The sequence below is a fragment of the Mirounga angustirostris genome, unplaced genomic scaffold (assembly GCF_029215605.1).
Source record: "Mirounga angustirostris isolate CCGP_5_RB_7025 unplaced genomic scaffold, mMirAng1.0.hap1 SCAF_15, whole genome shotgun sequence".
In the NCBI taxonomy this organism is placed as follows: domain Eukaryota; kingdom Metazoa; phylum Chordata; class Mammalia; order Carnivora; family Phocidae; genus Mirounga; species Mirounga angustirostris.
Window position 1 is genome coordinate 12,392,771 of NW_026991723.1, and position 12,645 is coordinate 12,405,415.

The 12,645-nt window shown below is 39.8% G+C and overlaps 1 protein-coding gene across 1 annotated transcript in view; it reads left to right on the plus strand.

The window, feature by feature from the left end:
• The window catches only part of CFAP95 (cilia and flagella associated protein 95), a 78,252-nt gene extending 66,299 nt beyond the window's left edge, over positions 1-11,953 (plus strand). The window contains exon 6 of the mRNA XM_064579586.1: positions 11,157-11,953. Coding sequence (XP_064435656.1) covers positions 11,157-11,339 — 183 coding nt within the window. The 3' untranslated portion in view covers positions 11,340-11,953. The remainder of the gene's footprint in view (positions 1-11,156) is intronic.
• Positions 11,954-12,645: the final 692 nt, after the last annotated feature.

A 12,645-nucleotide genomic window follows, 5' to 3' on the forward strand; every position in this document is an offset into this window, starting at 1 on the left:
CCTCCCTCTAACCCTCCCCCCTCTTGTGCTCTCTCTCTCTCTCTTACTTTCTCTCTCTCAAATAAATGAATAAAAACTTAAAAAAAATATTAAGGTCCTTCAGGGTGAATCTTGGTGCAGCTGCTTTATTCTATCTTGTGCCTTTTGTATTAAACTTTGAAAAACATGAAAAACGTAGCCTGCTTCCTTAAAATAACTACGCCTTCTAGGTTCCTAATAGTTTGTTATTGTCCTGTTTTGTTTGTTCATCTATTCCATATTTGTGTCCTTCTAATTCCTGATTATATGTTTAGTCACAAATTTATTGTTTGCCTTTACTCCTACTTTATATATTTGTCTTACTTCCTAGTTTTTACCCATTTTTTTTTTGCTCTGATTCTCGGTAACTCAGTGTTCCAACATTGCAGATTATTCAGGTACACGTTAGTTAGGATGCTTTTAGTAGATTGTACAAACCCCAGCTCAAGTCAAGCCAGACAATAAAAGCAATTTATTGGGGGGGGGCGGAGCAAGATGGCGGAGGAGTAGGAGACCTGGATTTCATCTCCTCTCAGGAATTCAGCTGGATAGGGATCAAACCATTCTGAACACCTACAAACTCAACAGGAGATCGAAGAAAAGAAGAGCAACAACTCTCTCATCAGAAAAGCAACCACTTTCTGGAAGGTAGGACGTGCGGAGAAGTGAATCCGAGGCGATATTCGGGAGGATAGACGGCGGGGGAGGGGCCTCCGTCGGCCGCTTCTGGCAAGTGATAGAACCACGGAGCACAAAATCGGAACTTTTTTTTTTTTTTTTTTTTTTTTTTTTTTTCAGTTATATATGGTTTATTTTTTTAATATTTAATAAAATTTTCATTTTCTTTTTTTTTTTTTTTTTAATTTTTTTATTCTTATGTTAATCCCCTTACATTACAACATTAGTTTTAGATGAAGTGTTCCATGATTCATTGTTTGTGCACAACACCCAGTGCTCCATGCAGAATGTGCCCTCCTCAATACCCACCACCAGGCTAGCCCATCCTCCCACCCCCCTCCCCTCTAGAACCCTGTTTGTTTTTCAGAGTCCATCGTCTCTCATGGTTCGTCTACCCCTCCGAAAATCGGAACTTTTAAAAGTCTGCTCCGCCGAGGGACGTCACTCTGGTGGCTGAGCGGGGGGTGGAACCCTCCGGGACAGTGTGGTCTCAGGACCCTCGGGGTCACAGAAAGACCGGGGGTGCCTGAGGGCGGCAGAGCTCCCAGGTATCGGAGCGGGGAAGCCGGCTGCAGAGGCGGAGCCCAGGCGCGGGCCCTCAGCTCGGGGTGGCCATAAACCGGGATCCGCGGCCCAGTCGGGCCCCTGCTCCTCCAGCAGGGACCCGACAAGCGGCAGATCCGGGGAGACTCACCTTCCTCCCCCGGGAGGAGCCGCGCGGGAGCGCACCGCAGGGATCTGCTGGGTTTGGAGACTCCACCCGGGGTCGGTGCCAGAGACAGAAACACGCGGTCACAGGCCGGGCGAGCACGGAGTGCGGCCGGAGACCGGGGAGACGGGAGTGACTGACGGCTTTTCTCTGGGGGCTCACTGAGGAGCGGGGCCCCGAGTTCTCGGCTCCTCCGGGGCGGAGATTGGGAGGCCGCCATTTTCACTCTCCGCCTCCAAAGCTGTACGGAAAGCTCGCAGGGAACAAAAGCCCCGGAGAGCAAACGCGAGCAGCTGACTTAGCCGGGAGGGGGCAGGGGCGGGGCAATTCCGCCTCCGGCAGAGACTTTTGGAAACCACGGCAACAGGCCCCTCCCCAGAAGATCAGCGAAACAGCCAGCCAAGACCAAGTTCACCGATCAATGAGAACGGCAGAACTCCAGCGCTAGGGGAATACTGCACATAGAATTCATGGCTTTTTTACCATGATTCCTTAGTCTTTTAAAGTTATTTTTTTTTTAACTTTTTGTCTTTTTCTTTTTGAATTTTTCTTTTTCCCTTTTTCAAACAACATCTTATCAATCCCCTTTTTTTAAAAAAAACATTTTTATTTTTCATTTTTAGAGTCATATTCTATCCCTTCATAGTAGTTACCCATATTTTTGGCTTATATATATAAGTTGTTCTCTCTTTAAAATTTTGAGATAGTTTCTTCTAACAGATTAAAATATACCCTAAATCTCTAGTATATGGTGTTCTCTATTCCCCTGCCTGATCACATCCTCTCCCTTTTTTTTTCTTTTTCTTTTTTCTTTTTTAAATCCTCTTTCTTTTTTCAAACAACTTCTTATCAATTCCTTTTATAAAATTTTTTATAATTTCCATTTTTACAGTCATTTTCCATCCCTTCATCGTATCAACCCTTATTTTTGTACATATATAAGTTTTTCTTTCTTTAAAATTTTGGGAGACACTTTCTTCTAAAAGACCAAAACACACCCCAAATCTAGTGTGTGGCACTGATCTATATACCATATAGATCATATTTGATCACATTCTGGTTTTTCTTTTGTTGTTGTTGTTTTGTTTTGTTTGTTGTTGTTTTTATCTTTATCTTTTTCTTTTTTTTTCTTTTTCTTTTTTCTCTCTTTCCCCTTCTTATCCCACTGCTTCAGGTCTTTTCTGATTTGTTTAGAGTATATTTTCTGGGGACGTGGTTACTCTGCTAGCATTTTGTTCTCTCATTAATCTATTCTCCTCTGCACAAAATGACGAGACGAAAAAAATCACCTCAACAAAAAGAACAAGAGGCAGTACCGACTGCCAGGGACCTACTCAATACGGACATTAGTACGATGTCAGATCGAGAGTTCAGAATCATCACTTTAAAGATACTAGCTGGGCTTGAAAAAAAAATGGAAGTTATTAGAGAAACGCTTTCTGGAGAAGTAAAAGAGCTAAAATCCAACCAAGTAGAAATCAAAAAGGCTATTAATGAGGTGCAATCAAAAATGGGGGCGCTAACTGCCAGAATAAATGAGGCAGAAGAGAGAATCAGTAATATAGAAGATGAAATGCTGGAAAATAAAGAAGCTGAGAAAAAGAGAGATAAACAACTACTGGATCATGAGGGCAGAATTCGAGAGATAAGCGATACCATAAGACGAAACAACATTAGAATAATTGGGATCCCAGAAGAAGAAGAAAGAGAGAGGGGGGCAGAAGGTATAATGGAGCAAATTATAGCAGAGAACTTCCCTAATTTGGGGAAAGAAACAGGCATGAAAATCCAGGAAGCACAGAGAACCCCTCTCAAAATCAATAAAAATAGGTCAACACCCCGACATCTAATAGTAAAACTTACGAGTCTCAGAGACAAAGAGAAAATCCTGAAAGCAGCTCGGGAGAAGAGATATGTAACCTACAATGGTAGAAACATTAGATTGGCAACAGACCTATCCACAGAGACCTGGCAGGCCAGAAAGGACTGGCAGGATATATTCAGAGCACTAAATGAGAAAAATATGCAGCCAAGAATACTCTATCCAGCTAGGCTGTCATTGAAAATTGAAGGAGAGATAAAAAGCTTCCAGGACAAACAAAAACTAAAGGAATTTGCAAACACAAAACCAGCCCTACAAGAAATATTGAAAGGGGTCCTCTAAGCAAAGAGAGACCCTAAAAGCAACATAGACCAGAAAGGAACACAGACAATATACGGTAACAGTCACCTTACAGGCAATACAATGGCACTAAATTCCTATCTTTCAATAGTTACCTTGAATGTAAATGGGCTAAATGCCCCAATCAAAAGACACAGGCTAACAGACTGGATTAAAAAACAAGATCCATCGATATGCTGTCTGCAAGAGACTCATTTTAGACCCAAAGACACCCCCAGATTGAAAGTGAGGGGGTGGAAAACCATTTACCATACTAATGGACACGAAAAGAAAGCTGGGGTGGCAATCCTTATATCAGACAAATTAGATTTTAAACCAAAGACTGTAATAAGAGATGAGGAAGGACACTATATCATACTTAAAGGATCTATCCAACAAGAAGATCTAACAATTGTAAATATCTATGCCCCTAACATGGGAGCAGCCAATTATATAAGGCAATTAATAACAAAAGCAAAGAAACACATCAACGACAATACAATAATAGTGGGGGACTTTAACATCCCCCTCACTGAAATGGACAGATCATCTAAGCAAAAGATCAACAAGGAAATAAAGACTTTAAATGACACACTGGACCAAATGGACTTCACAGACATATTCAGAACATTCCACCCCAAAGCAACGGAATACACATTCTTCTCTACTGCCCATGGAACATTCTCCAGAATCGACCACATCCTAGGTCATAAATCAGGTCTCAACCGGTACCAAAAGATTGGGATCATTCCCTGCCTATTTTCAGACCACAATGCTTTGAAACTAGAACTCAATCCCAAGAGGAAAGTCGGAAAGAACTCAAATACATGGAGGCTAAAGAACATCCTACTGAAGAATGAATGGGTCAACCAGGAAATTAAAGAAGAATTAAAAAAATACATGGAAACCAATGAAAATGAAAACACAACTGTTCAAAATCTTTGGGATGCAGCAAAGGCAGTCCTAAGAGGAAAGTATATAGCAATACAAGCCTTTCTCAAGAAACAAGAAAGGTCTCAAGTACACAACCTAACCCTACACCTAAAGGAGCTGGAGAAAGAACAGCAAATAAAGCCTAAACCCAGCAGGAGAAGAGAAATCATAAAGATCAGAGCAGAAATCAATGAAATAGAAACTAAAAGAACAGTAGAACAGATCAACGAAACTAGGAGCTGGTTCTTTGAAAGAATTAACAAGATTGATAAACCCCTGGCCAGACTTATCAAAAAGAGAAGAGAAATGACCCAAATCAACAAAATCATGAATGAAAGAGGAGAGATCACAACCAACACCAAAGAAATACAAACAATTATAAGAACATATTATGAGCAACTCTATGCCAGCAAATTAGATAACCTGGAAGAGATGGATGCATTCCTAGAGATGTATCAACTACCAAAACTGAACCAGGATGAAATAGAAAACCTGAACAGACCTATAACCACTAAGGAAATTGAAGCAGTCATCAAAAATCTCCCAAAAAACAAAAGCCCAGGGCCAGATGGCTTCCCAGGGGAATTCTACCAAACATTTCAAGAAGAATTAATACCTATTCTTCTGAAACTGTTCCAAAAAATCGAAATGGAAGGAAAACTTCCAAACTCATTTTATGAGGCCAGCATTACCTTGATCCCCAAACCAGACAAAGACCCCATCAAAAAGGAGAATTACAGACCAATATCCCTGATGAACATGGATGCAAAAATTCTCACCAAAATACTAGCCAATAGGATCCAACAGTACATTAAAAGGATTATTCACCATGACCAAGTGGGATTTATCCCTGGGCTGCAAGGTTGGTTCAACATCCGCAAATCAATCAATGTGATACAGTACATTAACAAAGGAAAGAACAAGAATCATATGATCCTCTCAATAGATGCAGAAAAAGCTTTTGACAAAGTACAGCATCCTTTCTTGATTAAAACTCTTCAGAGTATAGGGATAGAGGGTACATACCTCAATATCATAAAAGCCATCTATGAAAAACCTACAGCAAATATTATTCTCAATGGGGAAAAACTGAGAGCTTTCCCCCTAAGGTCAGGAACGCGGCAGGGATGTCCACTATCACCACTGCTATTCAACATAGTATTGGAAGTCCTAGCCACAGCAATCAGACAACAAAAAGAAATCAAAGGCATCCAAATTGGCAAAGAAGAAGTCAAACTCTCACTCTTTGCAGATGATATGATACTTTATGTGGAAAACCCAAAAGACTCAACCCCAAAACTGCTAGAACTCATACAGGAATTCAGTAAAGTGGCAGGATATAAAATCAATGCACGGAAGTCAGTGGCATTCCTATACACCAACAACAAGACAGAAGAAAGAGAAATTAAGGAGTCGATCCCATTTACAATTGCACCCAAAACCATAAGATACCTAGGAATAAATCTAACCAAAGAGACAAAGGATCTGTACTCAGAAAACTATAAAATACTCATGAAAGAAATTGAGGAAGACACAAAGAAATGGAAAAACGTTCCATGCTCATGGATTGGAAGAACAAATATTGTGAAGATGTCAATGCTACCTAGAGCAATCTACACATTCAATGCAATCCCCATCAAAATACCATCCACTTTTTTCAAAGAAATGGAACAAATAATCCTAAAATTTGTATGGAACCAGAAAAGACCCCGCATAGCCAGAGGAATATTGAAAAAGAAAAGCAAAGCCGGTGGCATCACAATTCCGGACTTCAAGCTCTATTACAAAGCTGTCATCATCAAGACAGCATGGTACTGGCACAAAAACAGACACATAGATCAATGGAACAGAATAGAGAGCCCAGAAATGGACCCTCAACTCTATGGTCAACTAATCTTCGACAAAGCAGGAAAGAATGTCCAATGGAACAAAGACAGTCTCTTCAACAAATGGTGTTGGGAAAATTGGATAGACACATGCAGAAGAATGAAACTGGACCACTTCCTTACACCACACACAAAAATAGACTCCAAATGGTTGAAAGACCTCAATGTGAGACAGGAGTCCATCAAAATCCTAAAGGAGAACACAGGCAACAACCTCTTTGACCTCAGCCGAAGCAACTTCTTCCTAGAAACATCGCCAAAGGCAAGGGAAGCAAGGGCAAAAATGAACTATTGGGACTTCATCAAGATAAAAAGCTTTTGCAAAGCAAAGGAAACAGTCAACAAAACCAAAAGACAACCGACAGAATGGGAGAAGATATTTGCAAATGACATATCAGATAAAGGGCTAGTATCCAAAATCTATAAAGAACTCATCAAACTCAACACCCAAAGAACAAAGAATCCAATTAAGAAATGGGCAGAAGACATGAACAGACATTTTTCCAAAGAAGACATCCAAATGGCCAACAGACACATGAAAAAGTGCTCAATATCACTCGGCATCAGGGAAATCCAAATCAAAACCTCAATGAGATATCACCTCACACCAGTCAGAATGGCTAAAATTAACAAGTCAGGAAACGACAGATGTTGGCGGGGATGCGGAGAAAGGGGAACCCTCCTACACTGTTGGTGGGAATGCAAACTGGTGCAGCCACTCTGGAAAACTGTATGGAGGTTCCTCAAAAAGTTGAAAATAGAGCTACCATATGATCCAGCAATTGCACTACTGGGTATTTACCCCAAAGATACAAAAGTAGGGATCCGAAGGGGTACGTGCACCCCGATGTTTATAGCAGCAATGTCCACAATAGCCAAACTGTGGAAAGAGCCAAGATGTCCATCGACAGATGAATGGATAAAGAAGATGTGGTATATATATACAATGGAATATTATGCAGCCATCAAAAGGAATGAGATCTTGCCATTTGCAACGACGTGGATGGAACTGGAGGGTATTATGTTGAGTGAAATAAGTCAAACAGAGAAAGACATGTATCATATGATCTCACTGATATGAGGAATTCTTAATCGCAGGAAACAAACTGAGTGTTGTTGGAGTGGGGGGTGGGATGGGAGGGATGGGGGGACTGGGTGATAGACAATGGGGAGAGTATGTGCTCTGGTAAGCGCTGTGAATTGTGCAAGACTGTTGAATCTCAGATCTGTACCTCTGAAACAAATAATGCAATATATGTTAAGAAAAAAAAAAAAGAAGAAGAAGAAGAAGGTAGCGGGAGGGGAAGAATGAAGTGGGGGAAATCGGAGGGGTAGACGAACCATGAGAGATGATGGACTCTGAAAAACAAACAGGGTTCTAGAGGGGAGGGGGTTAGCCTGGTGATGGGTATTTAGGAGGGCACATTCTGCATGGAGCACTGGGTGTTGTGCACAAACAATGAATCATGGAACACTTCATCTAAAACTAATGTTGTAATGTAAGGGGATTAACATAAGAATAAAAAAAAATTAAAAAAAAAAATAAAAGCAATTTATTGGTTCACATTTTTTTGAAAAGTCAGGTTTCAGGAAAGGAGTGATACAGCAATGTCATCATGCTTCTTACTGACTCTCAAATCTGCCTTTTATGGTGTTGATTTCATGCTAAACTGATTGGAGGAGGGCTACTAATAGAAATCTGGGCTAGATGCTTCCTCATTTATGTCCAACAATGGAAAAAGGGTTTCTTTCCTCCAAATCACTGAACAGAAGTCTTAGGCTTTACTTTGTTTGGGCAAACTCAAAACACATGTCTGACGTTGGATCAATCACTATCATTGAAAAAGGAGTGAGGGATTATTGTGATTGTCATAGGTTAGATTCTGCCCCTACAGTTTGGAGTGGGATCCATCTACCCACATTGCATGGCTGTCACACAATGCGAAATGGGAGAAGTAGATTCAGGGTGAGTTGGAGTCAGGTCTTAAAGTTTGCGTGAGCTGATTATGCTCATGTCTTCCCAACTCAGTGTTCACTGACCTCACTTTGGTAGCTCGAAGTCAGCCATAGCAGGAGTATTTACACCACAGAAATTGGCAAATATCACAAAGAAGTTGTGTGGGATTTTTTGGTGGGGAGCTGGCTTACCAATGCACCTCTGATAATGGGAGGGACTTAATTTCATGTGTGTTAATAGGAAACAGTCTCTCAACTAGTTTTCCTAACTTCAAGATTGCTTACCCCTACTATCTATCCACTTTTAAAAAATGACAGCTTCACTAAGATAACTCACATGCCACAAAATTCACCCTTTTAAAATGTACAATTCAGTGATTTTTGTATATCCATAGAGTCATACAGTCATCAGCATGATCAATTAGACAACATTTTCATCACCCCTAAAAAGAAACCGCATATGTATTACTCAAGGTTCTCTACAGAGAGAAACCACATATATACATGCAGAGAGAGAGAGACTTATTGTAAGGAATTGGCTAATGCAATATGGAGGCTGAGAAGTCCCACAGTCTGCTGTCTGCAAGCTGCAAACCCAGGAGAGCTGGTGGTGTAATTCAGTCCCAGTCTAAAGGCCTGAGAACCACGAGTACCAAGAGCAGGATAAGATTAATGTCCAAGCTCAGGCAATCAGGCAGGAAGGGACTGAATTCTTACTTCCTCTGCCTTTTTCTTTCATTTCTTTTATTCCCTCAGCAGATTGGAAGGTGCCCACCTACCTCCATTGGGAAGAGCAAACTGCTTTACTGAGTCCACAGATTCAAATACTAATTTCATCTAGAAACACCCTTACAGGTACAACTCAGAAATAATGTTTAGCCAAATGTTTGGATGCCCCGTGATCTAGTCAAGTTGACACATAAAATTGGCCACCGCACCCATTAACAGTCTCTCCTCATTCTCCCCCTCCCCCTAGTCCCTTGCAAAGTTCCTTTCTGTCTCCGTGGACTTGCCTATTTTGGACATTCTGTAGAAGGAATCATACAATATGTAGTCTTGTGGTTTAGTTTTTTTCACTTAGCCTGTGAGTTCTTATTCTAATTCTAATTATAGTTCTGGAATCTGGTCCTTTCTACCTTCAGTCTTTAGTACCTTCTTGCTGCCAGAATCCTTTCTTTAAAAACATCACATTTAAGCTTGTCATTCACCTGATCAAAATAAATCATCCTTCCTGCCTACGAGATGCTAGAGGAACACATCAACCCTGCATTTGACGCTTCCTTCAATTTGACGGAAGCTTGCCTAGGAATGAGCAGATCCTGCCTCCCTGTGAGCAGGCACGTTTGGCCAGTAATACTCAAATCTCATTGAAAGGGCCTCGACTGAACCAAAACCAACATACAAGCCCCAAAGAAATTGGACCCTGACTATGAAAAACAAAAGCCCAAACTATAGAAAGTAACATGGATATAATGTAGTTTTAGGATTTTGTCATTTATTTCATCTCTTAATTATTGAGAATTTCATGGGGGTACTGGAGGGATAATAGATCTTACAATTAGATAGTTTGAAGTCCTGGCTAAGTTGTTTAATATTGACATTCTTTAAAACCTCTTTTTCTGAGATTTTAAGCAAATTGTCTTTTCTTATATGTAAAGTGGGAGTAATAATTCCTATGTCAGAGTTCTGCTATGGATTAAAAGATATAAACACTCAACTACCGTGCCCAACCCATAATAGACACTCAGTAAATCCGTTGACCCTATTATTATTGTTATGGTTGAATATATGGTTAAAATTTTCAATTATTTTCAATAAGGCCAATCTAAGATTAGAACTATTTTGGTGTTCTTTCATTGTTTTATAGTTCTGGTGATTTAATTTCTTTTTATTTTATTTATTTATTTTTAAAGATTTTATTTATTTATTTGACAGAGAGAGAGATAGCGAGAGCAGGAACACAAGCAGGGGGAATGGGAGAGGAAGAAGCAGGCTTCTTGCCGAGCAGGGAGCCCGATGTGGGACTTGATCCCAGGACCCTGGGATCATGACCTGAGCCGAAGGCAGACGCTTAACGACTGAGCCACCCAGGCGCCCTGGTGATTTAATTTCAATATTGTGTCAGTGCTTTAAAATTAGTACCAATTTTAAGCAGAAATTAGATAATCAGTTCAAGGGCTTTATGTTCCTTGTCTACCATTACCCTTGATGTAATCTGAGAGAATCAATATTTCCTTTGGGAAGTGGTCAATGAGAGTGTCTTGTTTTATCACAACAGAATCATCTACGAAGTGCTTTAAGGATAAATACTTTAAACATGATGCTGGGTTATCCTGAGGTCAATTTCTCGGAGGAATAAATCTTTGAGTTTGGCATTTACGACTTGATAGCAACTATGAAAGATACAACCTAAGATATTATTCTTTGGAATGATTATAATTTTTATTAACTTTAAAAAGGTGTTGAATGATAGTTAAATTATAATTGTTTTGGTCTTATGTAGGCGATCATAAAATTTAAGTTGTTCTTTGGGCCATGTATTTATGGTTTACAAAAGTTTTACATGTGTAACAATTTATCTTTTTAGTTTTATAAATAAAACAACCACAAACTAGAGGCTTCTTTCAGAATTAAATTATTTATAAATACTGTAGCCATTTTTTTCATTGAAGCATTTGTAATTTGATATATTAAGTTAATTGTGTGTAAATTAAACTTGGATCATAATAAGACTGAAGATCAACTTCTAGAAATCACTTGTTTTTACATATCTTGGTCATTCAATATTATTTCTCTTTCTCCCCCCACCCAATAGGATTATCCTTGTCAAGATGATTATTCAGTAGTCCACAGAAAATGCCGTTCTCAGTTCACTGATCTTGATGGTTCCAAAAGATCTGGCATCAACACTTGGCATGACAAAAGTGGGATTTATGCTAATTCATGTGTAAAACGAAAACTCTACCCATTAACTGGTGGTCCTATTATCCCCTTTTAAAAGTAATCTATGGAATCAGATTCTCTAACCAATGAAAGAATAATGGAAATAACAGTTGATTTTTCTATCCTAATAAATGCAATGGAAATGTTACTATAGTAGGTTCCTTCAAAAACAAAATCTTACATATTCTAGGCCAGCATATATATATATGCTTTTCATTAGCTGCTCTGGTATTTTCCAAAGTTTAGTATGTATACCACCGAGAGTGTACAACACAATTCTTGATGGTACTTGGTGGAATTTTCTTTTATTTATAGACTATGTATTTATTTCAAATTTTATTAGAAAAAAATGCATAAAGCTAGCATAAAGCTTATGATTGCTCAGGATATGGCTAATTAAAAAAATAAGCTACCTTAAATTCCATTTTTAAGTGAATAAAAATATAGGTGGTGCTCAGATTTGACATGAAACTCATATGACTGAAGTTTGGGCAACACTGGCCCTATGGTAGTGGGGAATGTGACTATTTATAGACTTTGGTTTTTTTTTTTTATTCTTATGTTAATCCCCATACATTACATCATTAGTTTTAGATATAGTGTTCCATGATTCATTGTTTGTGCATAACACCCAGTGCTCCATGCAGAATGTGCCCTCCTCAATACCCACCACCAGGCTAACCCATCCTCCCACCCCCCTCCCCTCTAGAACCCTCAGTTTGTTTTTCAGAGTCCATCGTCTCTCATGGTTTGTCTACCCCTCTGATTTCCCCCGCTTCATTCTTCCCCTCCCGCTACCTTCTTCTTCTTCTTTTTTTTTTTTCTTAACATATATTGCATTATTTGTTTCAGAGGTACAGATCTGAGATTCAACAGTCTTGCACAATTCACAGCGCTTACCAGAGCACATACCCTCCCCAGTGTCTATCACCCAGTCACCCCATCCCTCCCACCCCACCGCCCACTCCAGCAACCCTCAGTTTGTTTCCTACAATTAAGAATTCCTTGGGCGCCTGGGTGGCTCAGTTGGTTAAGCAACTGCCTTCGGCTCAGGTCATGATCCTGGAGTCCCGGGATCGAGTCCCGCATCAGGCTCCCTGCTCGGCGGGGAGTCTGCTTCTCCCTCTGACCCTCCTTCCTCTCATGCTCTCTGTCTCTCATTCTCTCTGTCTCAAATAAATAAATAAAATCTTAAAAAAAAAAAAGAATTTCTCATATCAGTGAGATCATATGATACATGTCTTTCTCTGACTTATTTCACTCAACATAATACCCTCCAGTTCCATCCATGTTGCAAATGGCAAGATCTCATTCCTTTTGATGGCTGCATAATATTCCATTGTATATATATACCACTTCTT